Source organism: Hyperoodon ampullatus, assembly GCF_949752795.1.
Source record: "Hyperoodon ampullatus genome assembly, chromosome: 1".
In the NCBI taxonomy this organism is placed as follows: Eukaryota; Metazoa; Chordata; class Mammalia; order Artiodactyla; family Ziphiidae; genus Hyperoodon; species Hyperoodon ampullatus.
In genome coordinates this window covers 103,453,540-103,477,255 of record NC_136914.1, presented here as the reverse complement: position 1 = coordinate 103,477,255, position 23,716 = coordinate 103,453,540, and the positions used below count along the sequence as shown (strand labels likewise).

At 34.0% G+C, this 23,716-nt stretch overlaps 1 protein-coding gene across 10 annotated transcripts in view; it reads left to right on the top strand.

Moving 5' to 3' along the window:
• Nucleotides 1–23,716, top strand: part of EPHA5 (EPH receptor A5) — a gene marked incomplete at both ends in the record, with an annotated part of 319,089 nt that overhangs the window by 248,218 nt on the left and 47,155 nt on the right. For 5 of the 10 annotated variants that reach the window (XM_079712444.1, XM_079712442.1, XM_079712450.1 and 2 more), the window contains one exon: nt 18,118–18,183. The exons of the other annotated variants lie outside the window; for them this stretch is intronic. In XM_079712444.1, coding sequence (XP_079568570.1) covers nt 18,118–18,183 — 66 coding nt within the window. The remainder of the gene's footprint in view (nt 1–18,117; nt 18,184–23,716) is intronic. 10 annotated transcript variants of the gene reach the window in all.

The following is a 23,716-nucleotide window of genomic DNA, read 5'->3' as shown; positions in this document are numbered from 1 at the left end:
TGTTTCTTAGATTTTCTTAGGTCCTTCTTAGACCAACTGCATTACTCCTCTTCAGAGTCTCTCCAAACTGAATATTCCATAGGATTCAAATATTCTCATGTATCTCACAAACACTGCCTCTCCACCTCCAAGAGCCCTCCATGCTTCTGATATTGAGAAATCCTAGTGCTGCTTTCACATTCCTATGCCTATTTCATTTGATTTCCCTGAAGCAAATTTAATAGACATTAGTTTGAACTGATTCTATTCATTGATGATGTACACATTTGCCAACATTAAAAAAAAAAAACACCTATGTGGAATTCAGTTTGTGTCATGTAACTTTGATCGTTTAATACTTTAACTTGTTAATACCTTGATTACTTAATGCTTTCTCTGTTTAATACAAAGATATGTCTTTTTCAAAATATGGGGACATAGTACATATAGGAATGTAAAAGATAATCATAACATACAATCCCAGAGCAGAGTTGAACAAACATCTTTAAAATGTAAGAATATAGGATTAAGTGAAATATTTTCTATGTTAATATTAATTTTTCCTAGATATACTGGAATTTACCACCAGTCCTCATTGATGAAGTTGTTTGTGAGATCTCCATATCTGCCAGCAACACAGTACTACATTTTAAGGATACTAAGTTCAGAATAAGTATTTAATCAGTAGATACTAAATTTGTAGAATTATTCTGATTTTCTTTATTTGCTACAAGTAAAATTATCAGGAAAATGTCAATCTATAGGTCCAATCCTCCTCAGAAAACTTTAAGATGAAATTTAACTACCCACATGACTAACTTCTATCTCATCATGCCAAAGATGATGTAAAATCTGTTATCATCAAATCAGCATGAATTCAATATTTACATGATAAGTGATACTGAGCATTGTTTATATACACAGTTTCATGAGACAAATATATGATGAATCAGAATTCTAAATTAGCATGACTTTGTATGTTTTCTAATACATAAGGACCTCTTGATTTATTTTGATGTTGATATCTGACTTTCTCTGACCTCCTGTTATTCTAGCTGTTTCAAATGTACTTATAATGCTCTTCTAGATTCATCTCTTCTCTACTCAGTTGGAATGTAAAGGGCCAGGACAAACTAGGCCTTTCCTGGAGTCCTAAAGATTTGTAATTAATCATTCCAAACCTGTGCTAGTGTGCACTGTCACTCACCAGCCCCAAAAGGGAAATAGCTATTTTGAATTCCAAGTTGATGTCTATTTTACCACCCAGTATCTTTCTACCCAAGCCCTGAGGCTTCTAAATCTTCATGCAGGAAATGGAAATAGGAAGTCCTTCTGTACATCTCAAAATACCTGGTTGGCGCTGGTGCAGTTTGGCCTATTGGTTCTTATCATTTCCCCAAAGCCAGGGTGACTGGATCCTGCTATTGCATCTCCAACCCTTTGAAACCCCCCTCACTCTAAGAGGAATCTTAAATTACCTAGCTTGGAAGTCTACTGGGGGTCATCTCCGTACAATATGTCCTAAGGTGAAACTCACTAACAATCCTGCTTCTATCTTTCCACACACTGCATTTTGTCTCTTTAGACCTCAAATATTCAACTTGCTGAACTATTTCAGCTATATCCTAAAATATCTCCAGAGGTTAGATTAATGGCCATTTTCTTAGATGAACATCCTGATTTTTTTACTTTATCAAGACCTCTTGCTGTCTGCCTTTCCTATACACTTCGGTTGATTTTTTACATTGCATATTACATAGCTGGCACGGTTACAGTTATTGTCCTAATTTCTTACTAGCTGCTATTTCATTTATGTATACATATTTAAATTTTATGATAAAAATTATATAGAACATTCAAGACAAAATGTAGAAAGAAAATTAGTCATAAATATCTACCAGAGGTAATCAATATTAATAGTTTGCCATATATGTTTAAAATATTTTATATATATATATATATATTTGAGTTCAAAAGTTTTGTTTTCTGTTTTTCTCTGATTAACATTATAATATAAAATTTTCCTCCATAATTGGAAATATTTTAAAAGCAAAAATTTATTGCTTCTTTGATATTCTAATATCTGACCTTTCCCGTATGCTTTTCCTTTAGTTTTGTTCATTTGTTTTCTTTTATTGTGTTGGTTTAGGGGAAGGGGGTTGCCATTTTTTATCTCTAATGTTCTTAGAACACATTTGTATAATTCAAAGTAAGGGTCAATGAATATGAATATTTTAAAAGCTGTTGATACATATTGACAAATGGCCCACCTAAATCATAGTACCAATTACTATTCCACCCAACAGTGAATGAAATTGCCTGGTGGTTCACAAACTAGTCAATCTCTGCTAATTTAATAGGAAAAAAATAGTTCTGTGTTTTTAATTGAATTTCTTTATATTTTTGAGATTTAATATGATCATTAATATATTTGCAATGAGTATATAGTCATTAACTATTTTATTACCTATTTTGTAAATTAGGTGTACATGCTCTTTACACATTTATGCTAGTGGGATCTTAGCTTTTCATATAGTGAAAATATATCATTAGAAGTAGCAAGATTTTTTTGCTTTTCAATAATATTTATTTTGCATGGGATACAAAAACTGTTAATTTTATGGGGTTGGGGCTGTAAATTGATATTTTCTATGGACTTATATAAGTATCATCACTGTTTATCACCCTCTCTTGATACTGTTATAGGTCTCTACATGTAGCATATACTAAATAAGTGTCTGTGTAGGAATTCTTTTATCTATACTGCCTCTGGGCTATCAAAGCTATTCTTCTAGCTAATACCAGGATCATATTAGTTTAAGTATTATAATTTAACCATATTTTTCAATGTTTGTTCAGGCAAATTCATATTGGGAAATTACATATGGTCACAATTATAAATATTTGACATAAGTACTTTTGCATGTATATATACACACACACATATACCTGTATACACCATTGCATGCATATAAAGCAATTTTAATCATAATTAACCACTGTTATGTTATATATTGAATATGTGCATAATGTATTAAAATAGTTAACATTTATCACCCTTGTATTTAATTTTAAACACAACTACCATAATATATGATTTTAGTAATCCTGACCAATACTAATAGAAAACAAAATATATTTACATGGAATTTGAATAGTTCGATATGAAAATGAACCTTTAGCTTTCTTTTAAATCATTCAAATAATTAATTCAATTCTCATAATTTGCTTATCACAAAGTACACACATTCCTTGTGTTTTAATAATTTCAGTGTACTTTCCCAGTTATTTTAATTTTTTTGTGAGTTATGTAATTAAATTAAAACATTAGTCCTGGTTTCTCTACCTTATAAGTTTAATGCTGATAGATGTGATTCAACTTTGGAAAAATATTTAACAGCCACAATGGAGGGAGCTAAATAAATTGGAACTTAAATATTTGGCTTATTTCTTTGAATAATCTCTTCCCTTTTTTTGACCCACTCATTTTTAAATTAATATTACACTTTCATTAAGACAAAGGAATGTTTGAAACAAATGTTACTATCAGAACTGTGCATAAATATTTATTTTTTTTAAGCTGGCAAAATTAACATCACATTTTTTGCAACTTTATTCTATCCTGCTTTTTCCTTTCTACTTCTCTCAAAATAAATTAAAACCTAAAATAGATAAGAATACATAAGCACAATCAAGTTAGTCATGACAGTCATACGTTTCTCTCAAAGAAGCATTGTAGGTAAACTGATTCAGCTGTGAAATGACTGGGAAGGAGAAGTTCAGAGGAAGGAGCTTGTAGTCACTTTTGGCTTCTAGAAATGGAGGAAATTGATGTTTGCTAGGTGGAGGTGTCATACTGCAGGAGAAACACATAATTCAGTATTTTGTATATTAACACTATTATTGTGCCAGAACAGAACAAAGATAGTGGTTGATTGCAAAAATGAATCTATTTAATTTCCCTTTATTGAACTAGTAAAGATGATCTCTTCTGTGGAAATAAACAAAAAGACACCCAAATTAAAACAAGCAAAGGCTATTTATTAAGAGCTTGCTATAGCAAGGGAATCAGCCACCATCACTGGAATTTGGCAGAGATCCAAAGGCAGGCAGAGGAGTGTAAAAGATTTATAATGAAAAAAAGCAAGGCTTCAGGTATGCCCTGATTGGAGGTTATTGGCCTGGGGTAGTTGGAGGTGAGCTAACCAGAAGTGGGGCATCCTATGTGATTGATTAGGCTTCCTCTAGTTTGTGCTAAGTTGGAAGTACAGACAAAAATTAAGGAAACTGGCATTTATTAATAAAGTTCTGACCATTTGAGACAATTACTACAGAGGTTGTAGTTTGGCTTCCTGGACTGGTTGCTGCAGATTTGGAGTCAGAGTTCTATTTTTCTACTTGGTCTGATCATTGTCCATTTGTATATTCATTCTCTCACTTCATACATTTCATTAAATAGTAGTGCAAGGCTTTTTTTTAAATAGATCTTTATTGGAGTATAATTGCTTCACAATACTGTGTTCACAGCAAAGCAAATCAGCCATATGCATACACATGTCCCCATATCCCCTCCCTCTTGAGTCTCCTCCCATCCTCTCTAACCCAACACTCCAGATCACCGCAAAGCACCGAGCCAATCTCCCTGTGCTATGCTGCTGCTTCCCACCAGCCAATTATTTTACATTTGGTAGTGTATATATGTAGATGCCACTCTCACTTCGGCCCAGCTTCGACCTCCCACCGCATGTCCTCAAGTCCATTTCCTATGTCTACCGCTTTATTCCTGCCCTGCAACTAGGATCATCAGTACCATTTTTTTTTTTTTAGATTCCATATATATGCATTAGCATGTGATATTTGTTTTTCTCTTTCTGACTTACTTCACTCCGTATGACAAAATCTAGGTCCATCCACCTCATTACAAATAACTCAATGGATAATATTCCATTGTATATATGTGCCACATATTCTTTATCCATTCATCTGTCGATGGACATTTAGGTGGGTTCCATGTCCTGACTATTGTAAATAGTGCTGCAATGAACATTATGGTACATGTCTCTTTTTGAATTATGGTTTTCTCAGGGTATATGCCCAGTAGTGGGATGGCTAGGTCATATGGTAGTTCTATTTTTAGTTTTTTAAGGAACCTCCATTCTGTTTTCCGGAGTCGTTGTTTCAGTTTACATTCCCACCAACAGGGCAGGTGTTTTCCCTTTTCACCACACCCTCTCCAGCATTTATTGTTTGTAGATTTTTTGATAATGGCCATTCTGACCAGCATGAGCTGACACCTCATTTTAGTTTTTATCTGCATTTTTCTAATAATTAGTGATGTTGAGTATCTTTTCATGTGCCTCTTGGCCATCTGTATGTCTCCTTGGTGAAATGTCTATTTAGGTCTTCCACCCATTTTTTAACTGGATTGTTTGGTTTTTTTGATATTGAGCTCCATGAGCTGTTTGTATATTTTGGAGATTAATCCTTTGTCTGTCGTTTCATTTGTAAATATTTTCTCCTATTCTGAGGGTTGTCTTTTTATCTTGTTTATAGTTTCCTTTGCTGTGCAAAAGCTTTTAAGTTTCATTAGGTCCCATTTGTTTATTTCAGTTGCTCTAAGAGGTGGGTCAAAAAAAATCTTGCTGTGGTTTATGTCAAAGAGGGTTTTTCCTATATTTTCCTCTAAGAGTTTTATAGTGTCTGATCTTACATTGAAGTCTTTAATCCATTTGGAGTTTATTTTTGTATATGGTATTAGGGAGTTTTCTAATTTCATTCTTTTACTTGTAGCTGCCCAGTTTTCCCGGCACCACTTATTGAACAGGCTCCATTTTATGTTCTTGCCTCCTTTGTCATAACTTAGGTGCCCATATGTGCATGGGTTTACCTCTGGGCATTCTATCCTGTATCATTGATCTATATTTCTGTTTTTGTGCCAGTACCATATTGTCAAAGGATTAATCTCCAAAATATATAAACAGCTCAGGCAGCTCAATATTAAAAAAAACAAACAACCCAATGAAAAAATGGGCAGAAGATCTAAAGAGACATTTCTACAAAGAAGACATACAGATGGCCAAGAAGCACATAAAAAGTTGCTCAACATCACTGATTATTAGAGAAGTGCAAATCAAAACTACAATGAGATATCACCTCACACTAGTTAGAATGGGCATTGTCAGAAAAATCTACAAACAACAAATGCTGGAGAGGGTGTGGAGAAAAGGGAACCCTCTTGCCCTGTTGGTGGGAATGTAAATTGATACAGCCACTATGGATAATAGTATGGAGGTTCCTTAAAAAACTAAAAATAGAATTACCATATAACCCAGCAATCCCACTACTGGTCATATATCCAGAGAAAACCATAATTCAAAAAAAGATGTGCCCCCCAATATACTTTGAAGCATTATTTATAATAACCAAGTCATGGAAGCAACCTACATGCTCATCAACAGATGAATAGGTAAAGAAGATGTGGTACAATATGGGATGGAATATTACTCAGCCATAAAAAGGAACAAAATTGGGTCATTTGTAGCGATGTGGATGGACCTAGAGACTGTCATACAGAGTAAAATAAGTCAGAAAGAGAAAAACAAATATTGTATATTAATGCATATATGTGGAACCTAGAAAAGTGGTACAGATGAACCGGTTTGCAGGGCAGAAATAGAGACACAGATGTAGAGAACATACATATGGACACCAAGGGGGTAAAGTGGCAAGGGGGGTAGTCATGGTGGGATGATTGGGATAGAAATATATACACTAATATATATGAAATAGATAACTAATAATAACCTCCTGTATAAAAAATAAATAAAATAAAATTCAAAATATAAAAAATTAGACTAGGAAACTAACAGATATGTTAGGAAGAATATAGAAATAAATATATAGATGAATCAACAACCGGAAGGTACATCAGTACCACAATAGTAAAAAAGAGGAGGAGGGAAAAGAAAAGAAAAAAAAAGTGGGGAAAGGGCTTGCTGTGCAAGGCAGGACCTAAGCAAGGGTGAGGTTTGGGTGGTGGGCATTGCCAATGCTCAGGACCCACAGGGTTGGACACTGGGGGCCGTGGCAGTTGGGGCTTAGGCTCAAGGAACAGAAGGGGCCCAGGCGTGCCCCCCAACCCAGGTCTCAGAGAGCAGGGGACCTCACCTGGGAGCCCTGCAGGCTTCCTGGGCTCGAGTGGGTGGGACAATCGCCCTCCCCTCCTCTCCCGCTCCTCCTGGAGGGCCCCACCCACCTGACTCTCCTGATCTCCCTGGCCTCAGAGGCACCAATCCTGTCTGGCCTCCACTTCTCCTACCCCCTTAGTCCTCCTACATCCTACCGGTTCACTTTGGGGTTCCTCCTGTCTCCTTGGGCATCAGAGTCCCCCACCAGTGGGAGGCCGGATCCCTAGTTGTGGGGAGACGCTAACTCTACATCTTCCCCCACCACCATTTTCTGCAAGGCTTTTTATAAGCTTAATGTTCAAATTTTATAAAAAAACTAAATAGGAGAAAAAAAATCGTAAGGATTACAAACATGAATATACAGTGAATTCCTTTTACTATGTGATCAGCTAATTAAGTAGTTCAAATCAGCATCACCTTGAATCTTACTGGCTTATGAAAGAAACAATATAATTTTGAATTTGGAGGATTGAAATTGTTTGAGAAGGATTTTGATTTATCAAATAACTCAAGAAACGATATGTCTTTACAGTGCCAGAGAAGGAAAGTGGGAGATAAGGAAAAAGAAAAAGGAGTGGGGGTGTGGAATGAGATTGAGATGAAGTTGAAAAAATATTTTCTTGCATTTTTACTGGTTCTTAAGCTTTTTCTTTTACCTGCCTATTTGCCAGTTTTTGAGTTAGATATCAGTTTGAAAATTTGCAATCTGCCTTACCTATATAATACCTACATTGTTCTATTTCCTATTTGCTACTTGAAGAGAAAGTTGACTTTTCAGAAGGTTTAATCTAAAACATCATGTATACTTGACAAGAGTATGTAGACCAAATAATTTTTAAAAGCATTCATGTTTTATTGGCCATATCTAAATTGTACTTATATATATTTGAAATTATATATATAAGTACATGTATATATAAATATCTGTACAAGTATATATATATATGTACACATGTGTAAAGTAATATAGTACTGATATTCAGTTACATAAATTTGAATAATATTTTAAAAATTAAATGGTGAAATGTATGAAAAAGGTAAAACAATTTGATTTTCCCATTCAAAATATCACACTGGGCAGCTTTTAGCAAGAGTCCTTGATGGATCATGTAACTTCTTTTGTTATGGGCTCACTAGATTTTTCTGACCTTGGTGACCTACAGAATTTGCTTTTTTGATAAAATTTGATTCTTTGATATGCTTCTTGCTTTCATAGCATGGGTGGGTAGTTTAATCGTGACACAATCATGCAATTAGATAATTTCAACATAACACAATTAGTGTTGTATTTTTAACAAATTGGTGTAATAATAGAATGGAAGATATGGGTATCCTTACCTTAAGGGGTACAGAAGTATTATTACAGAAATTGTAAATTTGAGCTGGACCTGGAGAATGAAGAGAAATTTTACAAGAGAGTGTGTGTGATGGGTAAGGCATGTAAACATAAATGTGAATGGAGTGTCCAGGTTCCTGGGACCCTTTAGACCAGTCTACAAGGCCTTCCACAAACTCTGCCTGAGCCCCTCCCCAGCCTCATCTTCCTTCCTGCCTGCCTTATTAATGGCATGAGTTCTCATATATAAATAAATAAATAAATATATATATATATATATATATATATATATATATAATACATATATATAATTAAAGATATGTATACCTAGTTCTGGTTTACTCTAGCCCAGGAACAGTTCAAAGAGAAAATCTTTTACATCAAAATATTCACCACTTCTTGAAGGCCTTCTGCAGAAAAGCCTCGAGAAAACTGAGCTTTGCTTTCACGTAACTTTAAGTCCAGTAGCTCAGAAGGGCAAAATGAGGACACTGAATAAAGAATAGTTTTACTGTTTTGTTATTTTATTTGAGATATTATGACTCCTAGAGAATCCAAGTAGCTAGTATTAAAATATAGAAGTACAAATATCTGTCATTAATCATAGAACTTGCAACTGAAAGAAACCTGTAAAGTTAAATATTATGGGGGAAAAAATTGTGATTTAAAAAGATAGAGGATAGGATGAAATTAACAGTTATTTAACAAACCAATCTTCATTTGTAGATAATGTAAATTAACACTGTAAACAAATTGCAGGAGAATTATTTAAAGTACTTACCAGAGAACAAGTTGTTTTAAAGCACCTTCTGGCACTTTAGAAGTTTTTATTAACATGCAGACCATTAATATGCTAATTGCAAACCTTTTCCTTTGTATTCATTAAGTAAACTCCCCTAAGACTATTATAAGACACATCATTCAATACAAGTGTTTATTGAGTACCTATAGGCTCAGTGGTTGTCAACATGGACAAAATCAACTAACAGCTTTTGAAAAATAATAAAGCTTGTGTCCCACAGGCAAGGTGTTCTAATTTTATTGTTCTGGGCTGAGGCCTGGGCATTGCGGGGTTTTTTTGTTCTTTTTCCAAAACTCCCCAGTTGACTCTAGTCTGTAGCCAGGTTTAGAATCATTATATAATGTGAGTAGAAAGCATTTTTTATATATAATTTCTTATTCTTAAAGCATAGCACATCAATTCTTAGTAAATGTTTGCAGATAATGAGAATGATTGTGTTTACTGTAGCAAAAAAGCTTATAAAAGGTGGTTAGTATTTGGTGAAATTCATTTTGTGTTCCCAAATATATACTGGCATAAGTAAACTGAATGTAACATGTTCAATAACGTTTGCTAGTTGCATCAGTCCTTTTACCTGTGGCATTCATGAAAGAAGAACTTGTTTTATAATGATCTCTCTGGCCCATTAGAATGATTAAAAGAAGTACAGTGAATCATCATTAAAGTATAACGTGGGAAATAAACCAACTGAATAGTAGTCTAAGATAACTTGCCACAAGTTTTCTTTCTGCTTTTGAAGCCGAATCTGGCCTCTGTACCCCAACACCGAATTAAATCTCAGAGAAAGAGTTTTGGGTGAAGTAGAAAAGAATAGCTTTATTGCTTTGCCAGGCGAAGGGGGCCACAGCAGGCTAAAGCCCTCAAAACTGTGTGTCCTGACCTGGAGGGGTAGTGAGGAGTTTTACAGTAATGGTTCCAAGAGTGTGTGGTCAGCTGGTGGACATTCTTCTGATTGGTTAGTGGTGAGGTAAGTGGGAGCTGTGGGAGCTAGCATCATCATCCCTCAGGTTCCAACTGGTCTGGGGGCTACATGCTTGTGGGAAGCATAAAGTTAACTTCTCCCACCTGGCGGGGGCTTCAGTATCTGCAAAACAGCTCAAAGATATTGTTATATATATCCCTTGAGGGGGAACCAGGACTTTGCTCCAAGGCTGCACTACTGTTTCTTGACTGTTCCTCTCTTGTCTCCACATCCCCTCCCCTTCCCTAATTAGCATCTATCAATATCTGAACCTGCCCATTGGAACTCAGGGAAGGTCATAGAGGCTGAATAAAGCCTATTTCTTATAATGAAGAAATGGGGGACACAGAAAGGCTTTTGTGCCCAGAAGCCCCACAGGGTCCTTGTCAGTATCACTTTCATGTAGTTTGATATTCCTAGGTCTTAATAGCTGTCTTCAGAGTAAGTTGAAATGAATTTGTTTGTTTGTTTATTTTTGTGACCTTGTCCTTAAGAGAAAAGGATGATTGCACATAGAACACTTAGATTTGTAGAATTTGGGGGTTAGTTTTTATTTTAGAAATCTGTGAATATGTATGATTTATTTTGTTTACTTCAGTCACTTATATGATCTAATCTCTATTTTATACATGCATTTGAATAATGTAGAATTTGGATCACTGAGTATTTTTACGACACACACATTTTAATACTTTAAAACAAAATGTGGTATATTTTGCTACAATAAGGGCTAGACTCAGATAAAGGCAATTTAGTTGTTGTATGTAATTTATTGTGAATCAATTTATCAGACTTTTAAACCTGGGAAGTAGCTATTAGTGAAGGAAGAAAGAAGTGTTCATAACAGGGTTCCCCATGCAAATGTATTTAAATTTTCAACAGAGGGAGGGGGGAGCTGAGCATGGGGGAGAGGTAGAAATGAAAGGAGCTGGAAGACATGGAAGAAGAAATTGTGCTTCCAGTACACTACTACAGTGCAGTAACTGGTGCCCACATCTTACCTCCACAACTCGTTATAAGTGCCACCTTGTGAAAGCGGTTCCCTGTCTCCGAGTCCCAGGATTCTTACTTTTAGGATGAATATTACAATAGGACTATTCAGGCTTGAAACAGGTAACAGAAGGAGAAAGCAAGTGTGTTGGAAAGGCAAAGTCCTGTTGTGTGTTTCTCCTTTACTTTCACACTGCTACCACAATCACAAGACTTCTGATACTAGATGTCTGGGGTTATATATTCCACACCAAGCAATTCCCTGTGAAATCACGTGGGTGTCCTGTAATTCGGTTTGACACTAAATAGAGTTAGCACAGACCCTACAGGTTAAGGGTTCAGTCCCAGACTGTCCCTTACTTCAGATGCAAGTCACAACTAGTAGGTCCCCAGGTTACCCACAGCTTCTCTCTGACTTGGCTACAGATCAAAGGTTCCCATGATCCCCCTCCTTGGATTTAATTATTTGCTAAAACAGCTCACAGAACTCTGGGAAACACCTACTTACAACTACCAGTTGATTATATAATAAAAGATTTGATGAAGGATACAGATAGACAGACAGATGGAGGACCAGGTCTATATGGGTCTCAAGTACAGGAGCTTCTAACCTGTGGAGTTGAGGTGTGCCACTCTTCCAGTACATGGATGTATTTTAGGGATTTTTATGGAGGCTTCATCATGTAGGCATAATGAATCATTAACTCAATTTCCAGCCCTTCTCCCATCTCTGGAGAATGAGAGGTAAGGCTGAAAATTCCAAGTTTCTAATCATGACTTGGACTTTCTGGCAACCAACCCACCAAGGGTCACCTAATTAGAACAAAAGACACTCTTATCACACAGGAAATTGCAAGAGATTTTGGAGCTTTGTGTCAGGATCCAGAGTCAAAGACCAAATATTAGAACAAGAGATGCTCTTAGTGCTTCTGTAACTTAGGAAATTACAAGCATTTTAGGAGCTCCACGTCAGGAACTGTAAGTTAGAACAAAAGATTCACATAGTACCCTTATTTAACAAGGATTTTAGGAGTTCTGTGTCAGGTCCTGGGAGCAGAGACCAATATATATATTTCTTATTATTTCACAGCAATATATGAGTATGCCAGGATTGGAACTTGATTAGGTAAGACTAAGATCCATTGATATTTCAAAACTCATCTACCAGGGACTAGTGCTCAGATAGGACAGTTTTTGATAAGTGGTCCTAGAGGGTAATAGAGAGACAGCTATTATCATTGGTGAGGGGTAAGGAGCTCTTTATAGGAAAGAAGCAGACAACTGGAAAATATTTTAAAATTACTGTGTATAACTATATCCTATTACAATTTGCCTAGACTATGACTTGGGAATAGTGATTGGATTGCATATATAAATTTATGCATGTGTTGTAGATGTGGGATTCCCCTCAGAGTTACTCAAAAACACACTAAAACAAAAACAAAAATGAAAACAAACCTCTTTCCAAACATTTTACATTACCTCTTCTTGGAGGGTGGAATAATTTTATGCCTTTTTGTCAGAAGTATGGGGACTGAGGCGTAGAGTTTGGGGATCATATGTGTTACCATTATGTTTTTTTATCTCCTTCCTAGTTTTTGCAAAAGATATTTTCAGTTTTAGCCTAGCTTCATCAGGAAATCAGTAATAAATGTAAGAAGAGTAAGAATAAAGACACAGATGCAAAAGGTATCACATTATGAGATATTTTAACAAATGTATAAAACAACACTGTCAGTGTTAATTACCACTAAACAATAACCTAAGCTTCTTTTGTTGTAAATATTTGTTACATGTTTAAATTATTTTTAGCATTTTAAAACTGATACAGTGTAAATGACAGTATATTGTGATCAGCAACATAATTGGAATTATTTGAATTCTTTGTTTTTCTTAAAATTACAAAGTGAAATAACCACAAAAAAATTTCAAATCAGGGAAGCTAAAATTGTCTCATAAAAATGCAAATTCATGAAACACTCCCACACAGTAGCTCTTAAAGATTTTATATACTTTTTGCCATCATTTTGTTTCTCTGCACACTAATTTTTACCTAAAGTTTAAAAAAACTAATGTTATACCATATTAATTTCATTGCATCATAGACTCCACAAATAGATTTTATTAACTGCAAAATATTTGTTGGTCATTGGTTCCTTTAAAATCTGTAGCCAGCCTCGTGCATATTATCTACACCTTACTTTTTACCATAAGTCCATGTTATTATAATAATACCAGTTAAAAAACTTTTTAAGTGCAGACTGTGAGCCCAGGACAGTGCAGAAAGCTTTACACTTATAATCAAACTCATTCTTCAAAGCAACCCTATGTAATATAGTTTCTACTATTTATTTCATTTATATCAATAACAAGTTTACCAAAAGCTATACATTTAGTAGTGGATACATCCAGGACTGCTCTTAATTTGACAACAAACTCCATGATCTTAACTGTTTTGCTACTCAATGGTGTCAAAAGGTAAGGACATTTTTATCACTCTTTTTTTGGTTTTTTTTTTAAAGAAGATGTTGGGGGTAGGAGTTTATTTATTTATTTATTTAATTTTGCTTTGTTGGGTCTTCGTTTCTGTGTGAGGGCTTTCTCTAGTTGTGGCAAGCTGGGGCCACTCTTCATCGCGGTGCGCGGGCCTCTCACTATCACAACTTCTCTTGTTGCGGAGCACAGGCTCCAGACGCGCAGGCTCAGTAATTGTGACTCATGGGCCTAGTTGCTCCGTGGCCTGTGGGATCCTCCCAGACCAGGGCTCGAACCTGTGTCCCCTGCATTAGCAGGCAGATTCTCAACCACTGTGCCACCAGGGAAGCCCTTATCACTTTTAATAAGTTTTGGAGGATTGTTTTCTAAAGCACCGGTGGTACTTTTCACTGTGACCTTTGAGGGCAAAAACTACAGTCTTTTCTCCAGCACTAAGTACCACCAATTTTGTTTTTGTCATTGTTTTATTTAAAATGGGTAAATTATGCAAACTTTTCATTTTCTTCTTTTTTTTAACCAGTAAACTGAAAATACTTTCTATTTAATTAAAATACTTCTTTTTCGGATTTACTCTTTCTGCCTCTCTCATTTATCTTTTGGGATCTTAGTGTTTTTCTTATCCACTTGTATGATCTCTGTTTCAGAATTTAAGTCATCATTTATCCACAGCCTGTAGTCTTACTTCTCTGATCTAGTATCTTTCAGAATTTCTTCCCTAGAGTTATAATCACCTTTCTTGGGTAGAAGGGAGATTATCTTACTTACATTGACACAAGTGGTACATATATTGATCAGTTCTGTGTAAGACCTGGCTAAAGTAATTTCATTTGAATCTTCTTTGGGTCTGGAAAGATTCTGTTATCACATTTTAATCTTCGGAAGGACAAATCAAAATATCTGTTAAAACAAAGATCTACAGTTTTGATATTAAGTCCAGAAGGGCTAAACTATTTTAAACTTTGATAATAACGATCTTGTTATAGCTACATGCAGTCACTTACAGGCTTCCAGGTGCTAAAATCTTATGGGAATGCAGATGGACTTTGTTGAACCATAGCTCACATAAATTAGATTGGCTGCTATTTCTAGCACACTTTGGTTTCTATTTCTAAATTATCTCTGAGGCTTGTAAGCATCTTCAACCTGTACTTTGAGTATTTATTGATTAAGGAAAGAACATGTTCTTTATACCATCTGGTGTCTAAGTGTTATTGTGACAGCATCCTTGGAGTTAATTTAAAAAGAGTAATTTGGGGGATTACTATTCCACTTCAGACATTCACAGAAAAGGATCTTCAGTTTTAATTTTCTCAATGACATATTAATGCACAGTATGCTCTGATCACTAAACCCCAAGAAAATGTATTTTGTGGAAATGATTTTTTTTTAACTTACATTGGCCATCTGTATTTATACGGATTGGTCTGAAGGTAATTAGATATTTAGTTATGTTATAAATGGAAATTCTTAGTATGGTAATATTATATGGATCATGAAAAAAATAAATTTCTCTGAAATAATGAGAATCTATTCTATCACTTTGATTATGGTATTACTAAGGGTAATAGCTACTGCTTTTCTCCCAGGCACATGATGTGCCAGACACTAATCTAAGTGAATACGTATATTCTCTCACTTTATTTTCACAAAACCTATGAGATAGAATCCATTATTATACCTATTTTATGGCTGTTAACTGAAACACAAAGAAGTTAACTAAGTTACCCAGGGTATTTATTTATGCCATCTTAAAACAAATCAAAGAAAGCATCAGTACCAAATGTAAAACAATGACTCAGAAAAAGTAGGAGTGTTTGATTTTACAAGATTTCAGATTTTTTGACTAAACTTTTTAAAAACTATAAATTTGAAATCTAATGATAGGTAAGGTGATTTAAATTCTTTAGGACTAAAATTTTTAGATTTGGTGTTATAGTGAATTGTGTGTGTGTGTATGTGCGTGTATATGTACTAATTTGTAAGACAAAGACCTTATTATATTTTTTCAAATAAAAAGGACTGAATAAAATGTTATTATTTTTGGAATCATTGGTGTATTTTTTGAGTCTTAGAACACTGATCAAGCATTAAACAAATCCTTATAGGTAATGGCCAATCACAGTGCAGTTCTTGCTTTCCTAAGCACAATTCTACATGCATTTATAAGCTGTGCACACTCAACTAGAAGGATGTTTGTACTTTATTGGGAGATGACATTATCTTTTTTTAACTGCTAAAAAACAGTTGTTTACATTTGTCAACAATCTATTATTTATTTATTTATTGAATTGGAACTGTGCTATTCAAAATTAACACATCTATGCAAACTTTCCATATTAATAGCTATCAGTAAATTGAGATAATTGTGCCATTAGGTAATACAAATTACAGTGAAACTACTTATGTGTCATTAATTATGTTTAAACTCTGATGGAAAAAAGGTCAAGGAATCATCCTCATCTCACAAAACTAATAGTCTTAAAAAAAAGAGGAGGGCAAACTTTCTTTAAAGTGCCAAATAGTAAATGTTTTAGGCTTTTCGGGCTACACATTCTCTGTTACAACTACCTAAGTCTGCCGCAACAGCACAAAAGACTGCATAAACAATAAATAAAGAGTGTGGCCATGTTCCAATAGCACTGTACTTACAAAAATAAGTGGTATGCTAGATTTGGCCAATGGGCCATAGTTTACCAACCCCAAATCTGAGTGCTGATACAAACAGAAGCATTAGAAAAGTTAACATATCTAAGATATCAGTAATTAAGACATTAATGAAATAAATGTAATTATAAGGAAATATATCAAGATTTGCCAAAGGTTTTTACAGATGCTTTATCTACTCTTATAAGTATTTTAACAATTTTATATACTGTAACTGTGACTTTCAATATCTCTACAGTGAAAATAATTATTTGGCATAGTCTTTAAAATACAAATAGTCTAGCTGAAAATAAATGTCACAGTTGCCATTTTAGTGACAGCCAAATTCTCAGATACTTAGTAGTGGGAAATTTTTTTTTTTTTTTTTTTTTTTTTTTTTTGCGGTACGCAGACCTCTCACTGCTGTGGCCTCTCCCGTTGCAGAGCACAGGCTCCGGTCGCGCAGGCTCAGCGGCCATGGCTCACGGGCCTAGCCACTCCACGGCATGTGGGATCTTCCCGGACCGGGGCACGAACCCGTGTCCCCTGCATCGGCTGGCAGACTCTCAACCACTGCACCACCAGGGAATCCCAATAGTAGTGGGAAAATTAAAGCATTTTCAATACTGCAAAGAAAATATATGGAACACTGCCTATTTTTCCTTGAAAAAGATCCATTGGAATTTAATTTGGAAATACTTGTCTACCTTTGTTAACATTCCCAAATATATTGGATGTTTATATTGTATTTTCTTCTCCTTATTTGATATAAAATAGACTAGATACATTTTAAGCAATTAAAGTTCAAAACAGACAGAGTTTAGATAAAAGTCTTGACCTGCTGGTGTATGGTAACGTTACTGAGCTCATCCCACAGTTCTCTTGATATCACTGTAAATGCAATTTATAAACTATACTGGAAAGTGAATGCATTGAAGCACTAAATAATTTCTATGTTATATTCTGCCATTAGTTTACTTGGTTTCTAGCAATAAAGTACATTATATTAAACAATTTACTTCTTATTTTCTGGATTTTTTACTATGAATATGTGGAAAATTTAGAAGAATATTGAATCTTGCAATATCCAGAAAAGTGCATGTATTATATATAGGTTGTTTTTTTTTAATATAACAATAGTTCTGCAAATATATTATGGAAATGCATTTTTAAAATCTGAACCTTTAAATTTAAATTGGCAGCTTTCCATAAATGATTGGAGAAGTCATGTAAGCATAACATTTTCAATAGTCTGTGATAAATGATGCCATTGCTATAAGAAATCAGTGGGTCAAATGAGCAAGGCATTATTCTCCATCCTAAATTTTTAAGCTCTATGCAAAACATTTATTTACAGGACTATTTAGAACGTCTTCTGAGTATAATTTTTGCAGGAATTTCTGAGGAAATATTCAAATGCTTACATTTTTATTTGTATGTCCGTTTTAATTGGATAATCAAATACATTGGCTCATTATATTTCCTACCAAATAAGCTTTTTTAAGTAAAATAAAAATAACTATTTAATACAGCTCTGTATTTCTTAAACCCATAAAATACTTCTCAATTTGAAAAACATTGTGGGAAAATTAATTGTATGCATTTAGGAATTTTTGCTTTTGAAAAGCAAAGCAGACACCTGTCTAAATTCGTAGTGTCTTTATAGCTGTATCTAGGGAGTGGGATCTCTTCCTTATCTTGGGCTCTCTTGTTTGCTTTACAGTTGCTGCGATTGTGGCTGTGGAAGGGCTTCTTCCCTGTGCGCTGTTGCCCATCCAAGCCTAATATGGTTAGTGTTCCCCTCCTGCTCTCACTCTTATGTGCTGTCCCACCTATATGTATTATCGTCAGCATTCCTTTTTTTTTTTTCATTTGTGTACATTTTAATAGTTAGTATTCAAGTTATGCTTTAACAGAAGAGTAGACTGAAATTGAGTCCCAAAAAGGAATCTTAAGTGATTTCACAATGGATACTTTCAAATAAAATATGCATATAGCATATCACCCCTAAGTCATGCATTCATACTTCTCTTCCAAGGCTTTTACTGTGGTCCTGATTTAAAGCAGGAAGTTGTAAGATCGTAACATCTGTTTTACATTTAACATGTCACTGTTTTTGTTGTTCCATCAAGAGTGAAACCATATCATACGTGGAAGTAGAATGCCACTTCTGTCAAAGTGAAGTCACCTTTTCGGTCTCCCAGACCCATGGAATGACCATAACCTAAGTAGGATCTTCTATTTTCATAATCATTGTGGATATATGTGGCATTGGAGAACAGAACCACATGTAATTTTAAATGGTTTACTTAATAGTTTTAAGCTTGAATTACTTCAGATATTAGAAGTGTTATTCCTAAGTTGATACTAATTAAGTAAAAAATATGCACATTTTTGGGATCAGTGTCCAAATTGGATAGTCTTAATTATTTACAAATGCAAATCCTAAATATATCTGGGTTATAGCTATGAAACTATAGGCTAGAACATAAGACCAAAGAACACTCTTCACAGATTTAGAGGAACTCTCCTACACAGTAGTGAGCTACCTTGTAAAAAAGTGAAATATTCCAGATAATTTCTATTTAGATTAAGAAGTCTAAATCCCTCCACTACTATATTGAGCTGTTATTTGTAGTCAAAATTTGCCAGGAAAAGAGCTGAAATGCATTTTAGAGAATTATAGGGCTGCCTTGGGTCATTTAAAATTGTTACTTGTGTTCTCTAGGTGTAAATTAATTTTTGTTGATTCAAAAAACTGTGGTGTGAATGAGAGTGCATGCATGCATAGATGTGAGAAGTGGTGGAATTGATACCAATGATCTTCTGAGAATAAGAGAGCATAAACAAACACAGATTGATAAGATTTGTTGATCTTTTTACTCAATCTTTTGAAATTTTTATATTTGAAATTTTTTAAAGTTAATATGAAAGTACATATTTGTTCCTAATTATTTAACTTAGGAAATTCTTATATGAGCCTAGGGCTTCAGTGACAGACTAAAAAAAAAAAAAAAAACAAAACAGCCCTGAAAACTGACAAAGGCTGAAGTATAATATAAATGTCTTGAAACTGTGACTTTATTTTTGTACTGCTCTATAGAAAAACTTAAAAATGGTCACTGAATTGCTCATTCTACTTGACTCTTAAATTTGATTATTATAAGAGATAAATCACTGAACCAGAATAAGCAGAATTTGCATCTTGGAAAAAAAGAAAAATGACATCCAGACATACCTTGAACTAAACCTCAAAAATATGGGTGTATGAACATTTATAAAACCATGACTTAGAAAGTATTGACGAAAACTAACTTTAGCTGAATTTAAATTGCTTGATTTTTTTTTTTAAATGGTATCTCTTTCTACTGTGTAGTTGACTTCAGGGAGTTTATGAAGTGAAGAAATAAAAGAAAAGAGGAAAAGAGGGAAGGTGGAACATTTTCTTCACAAATCACACACCAGGAAACCTAAGAAAACAATTTATTTCTAACATCTTTCTTCAAATAATGTCAGCAATTATTCAATGAGTGTGTTTGTGTGTGTGCATGTGTATTTGTGTGTGTGTGTGTGCATACACACAAAAAAATTATTGAGCCACAAATGTGCTTAGGTACCCAATAAAATGCTAACAATTTGTGTGCAAAGATTTATGGAAAAGCCAGAATTTTTTTAATGCATTCTTAGTAAAACAAAACAAAATAAAGCAAAAGAAACAAACTTTAATTGAGCTTACATAGACAGCAAGAAAGTTGTTCAAAATTATTAATTGGGACGAATGGAAGCTAAATATGTTTTTATTGCTCTGCTTTCTCAACTTCCATTTTACAATTTCTAGTCACTGTGAGGATTCAGTTAAAGATACTATTTGTTTAGATTAAAGCATTGGGGAGGAAAAAAGAAACTTAGGTAGTGGAAATTAAGGGCTGAGAATTTTCCTACTACAATCAGTAAAATACTAAGAAATATTGACTTAAAATCTTGTCACCTAATTTTGTATGTATAATCATATCAGCATTTGTCAATTACCACACAAATAATTTCCAAGGAACATTCTATGATCATTTGTCAACAGACATATTTACAATTACAGAGCAGAGGTTAGATAGATGTTTTGAGATTTTGGAATATCATAGTTTTTCATTTCTTGAAAGACCACTCATGAATATGTGTGATTGGTTTTGACCTTAATATAATGCAACACATATACATTAAAATTGCCCATTGTAAATATACTGCCTTTTAGAAGTACCTTAATATACCTTGTGGAAATCTCAGGGTCTGAAAAACATAATTTCAAAACCATTGATCTAGATCCTTTGTTCTGCAATTCAACTACATTAAATCTTCTGCAGGGCTATGGAGTTCTGAGTTTTACTCTCAAAGTTCCCACCAGGGAACTCCATTATTTTTCAAATGCCTGGCGTGCTATTTATAAGATGAAATTGGTAATTACATGCTGTTATCTTTGATCTCAAATTATTTTTCATTACTCTAGTGCCTACTTTGTTGTGAAATCTGTACACATATGCATGATGTTAATTTTAAAAATATTCTTCCTGCTTTGATGGAAATCTACCCAGTGATGGAAGATATTTCTGTAATATGTCTTAATGAAACCCAGATGCTTAGATTTTAGGCACCCTATCCCCAAGACGGCCTTTTTAGTAGGGGTATTTTTTTTTATCTGTGATCTTTGACTTCATACCATCACAGCTGGCTTGAGACTCTAGTCATTTTTTCATTCCTCCCACCCTCAACCCATCCATTTTTACAAGCATCCAGTGTTGAATTGATTGTCTTCAATGTAAATAAGATATTAATACATGCAATTTCTAAAATAGCATTACTATTTACCCCTTGATATTCATTTTTGTTTATGCTTACAGGAACCAATATATATTTATAACATAACGTTTATTATAAGTTCTTCTGAAATTTCCCATAGTCCCAAAGTAGCTTTTTCTTGCATTTCTTAAATTCAAACATATGTTAGGTTATTCCTTCATTCATCAGTTGTCAAGCTTTTCATTGTTTTTATATCCCTTACTACTTCTTCTGAGGGATTCATGTGGCAAGTAAAGTGGAGTTCACTATTCTGAAAATAGAGATATTAAATTCTTATTTTGTTCATTTACCTACTCTGTGATTTTTAGAAAATCAACCTCATATTTTAGAAATTATTATTATTTATTTTAAATACTATTTAAAATCGGAAGCACAAGGGATAAACTCTAACTTCTCTCATAATTCAGAGAATAAAACAAAAACAAAACATACTTCTCTGACCAAAATGATTGTGGATTACATTGAAACATTAATTATTACCTTAATTTTTCAATGAACTAATGAAAGTTAATTCATTAACTGAAAGTTTCTTGAAATTTGAAGTAAGCAAAGTTTTATGTTTACATATTTAACAGATTATTTCACTCATCTTCAACAGATTTCTGTCAGGGAGGTATGTGGAAGTGCTATTCTAGTTTATAGAGTTAGGAAAAAGACATAGAGAATAAAATCATCCTTATAATTCTAGACCGCCATTTAAAGTGCTGTTGGCAGGCAGATATGAGGCTTGCCCACAATATAAAGAGATAATATATTAAATTCCAACTGAGGTCTTGCTATGAACAGCTCCCAAATCCTTTTTTGTAATACCTGTGGAACCTCAGACCATAGGAGATATTAAGTGGGACTACTCTAATTGAGAAATCCAATGGTCACATCCATGAACTATTTATAAATTAGTAGGAAATTACCTACTCTCACATTAGAACAAAATTTGTTGAAAACAGGGAGACACAATACTTACATTCATACTTTATGAAATGTGTTTTTATATCAAAATTCTAAGGTAATTAAATTTTAACTCAATAATGAAGTCTATAATTCATGTTTGAGTTTTCTGGAGTATTTCAAATTATTCATGTCTTTCTCTTATTGCTAATTCTAAAAGGATTTGAAGATGTTATTAATGAAAAACTTTCCAAATTCATATGTACTACATTATTTTGGAAGTGTTATTTCTAAGGTTTTTTTTCTTTGTCTTTTATAATATAGAAATTAAAATGATATATAAGGCATAAAATAAGAAATAAGCTAGCTTCTCACATTGCCATTAATCATAGGGTGGTTAGTATCCTTGGAAGAATGTGAGATGGGAACACAGAAAGCTGTGCCCTCATTTTGTGTGTTATAATCATCACTCCATTCCCCTATCCAAGGAAAGCATGTTTTCAAAAACATGTACATTTTCTTTGAGAAGTATGTCTGAGAATTTTCAGTAAATGATAATAAATCAGTTGCATTTTTTGTGTAACTTACATCTCTCTGTAAGGAACTCAAAATCCAGTACCCTAGTATACAAATGCTAGCAAGACAGCCTATATATACAATGTCCCATTTTTCTGCATTTGCATTTTCTTATTGAAGAATGTGGTCCTGTAAAATAAAACAATCTATTTTCAGTATTTATTAGATATTTTAATGTTAATCTTCATATGTTTCTTTATTTTATGGGGGCTGAGTTAACTGAGGTTTTATTAAAACTACTTTACAGTTAGAGAGACTCTTGAAGTGAAAAGGTCAAACTATTTCCCCAAAAAACTGTAACTTATTTTTTTCAAGATTTCAACATAAAAGTCTTAAACACAACATTATGCCATGGTTGAGGTCATTATGTCATAACAAGAGAGTGTGCACATATGGAGAAATGTGTTTTTAAAAGAGGCTACAATACAAGGAACTTTTCTTTTCCATAAGCAACACATATTGACTCTAACGTTTGCTCCAACGTTGCCTTTTGAATATTTTTGCTTTAAAGTATGGCAAAGCACCTCTTAATCCTTCTGGGTAATAGAGGAACAGTTATAGGCATGTCCATTTCTGAGCCAGGCACTGCATATGCTCACTCTTTCAAAGACATCAAAATGCAAAACCATTCCTTCTTTCACCATTCCCCCCTCCCCACCTTATTTAGAATTAAGGGGAAAAAAGTGTTTATTCAGTGTTTATTTCCATAGGCTAAAGCAATGGAAAAATCAGATTTTGTGGAGATTATTGTTGAATAAGGATCTACAATCTCCTTTTGTTCTTTCATTCACTCATCTTTCCTCATTATCCATAATGGTGTCATTTAGTAAAGTTCTGATTCTGTGCTTCACTTAGTACTCTGGAGGGCTTGACATTCATACTGCTAATTTATTATCAAATCTTTAATTTACATCCAAGAACTAAATTACTCATTGGCACATCCATCCATTCATAAAGATTATTGTTTACTGTTTCATGTCTTACAGAAATTTCAAATATTCAAATTTAGA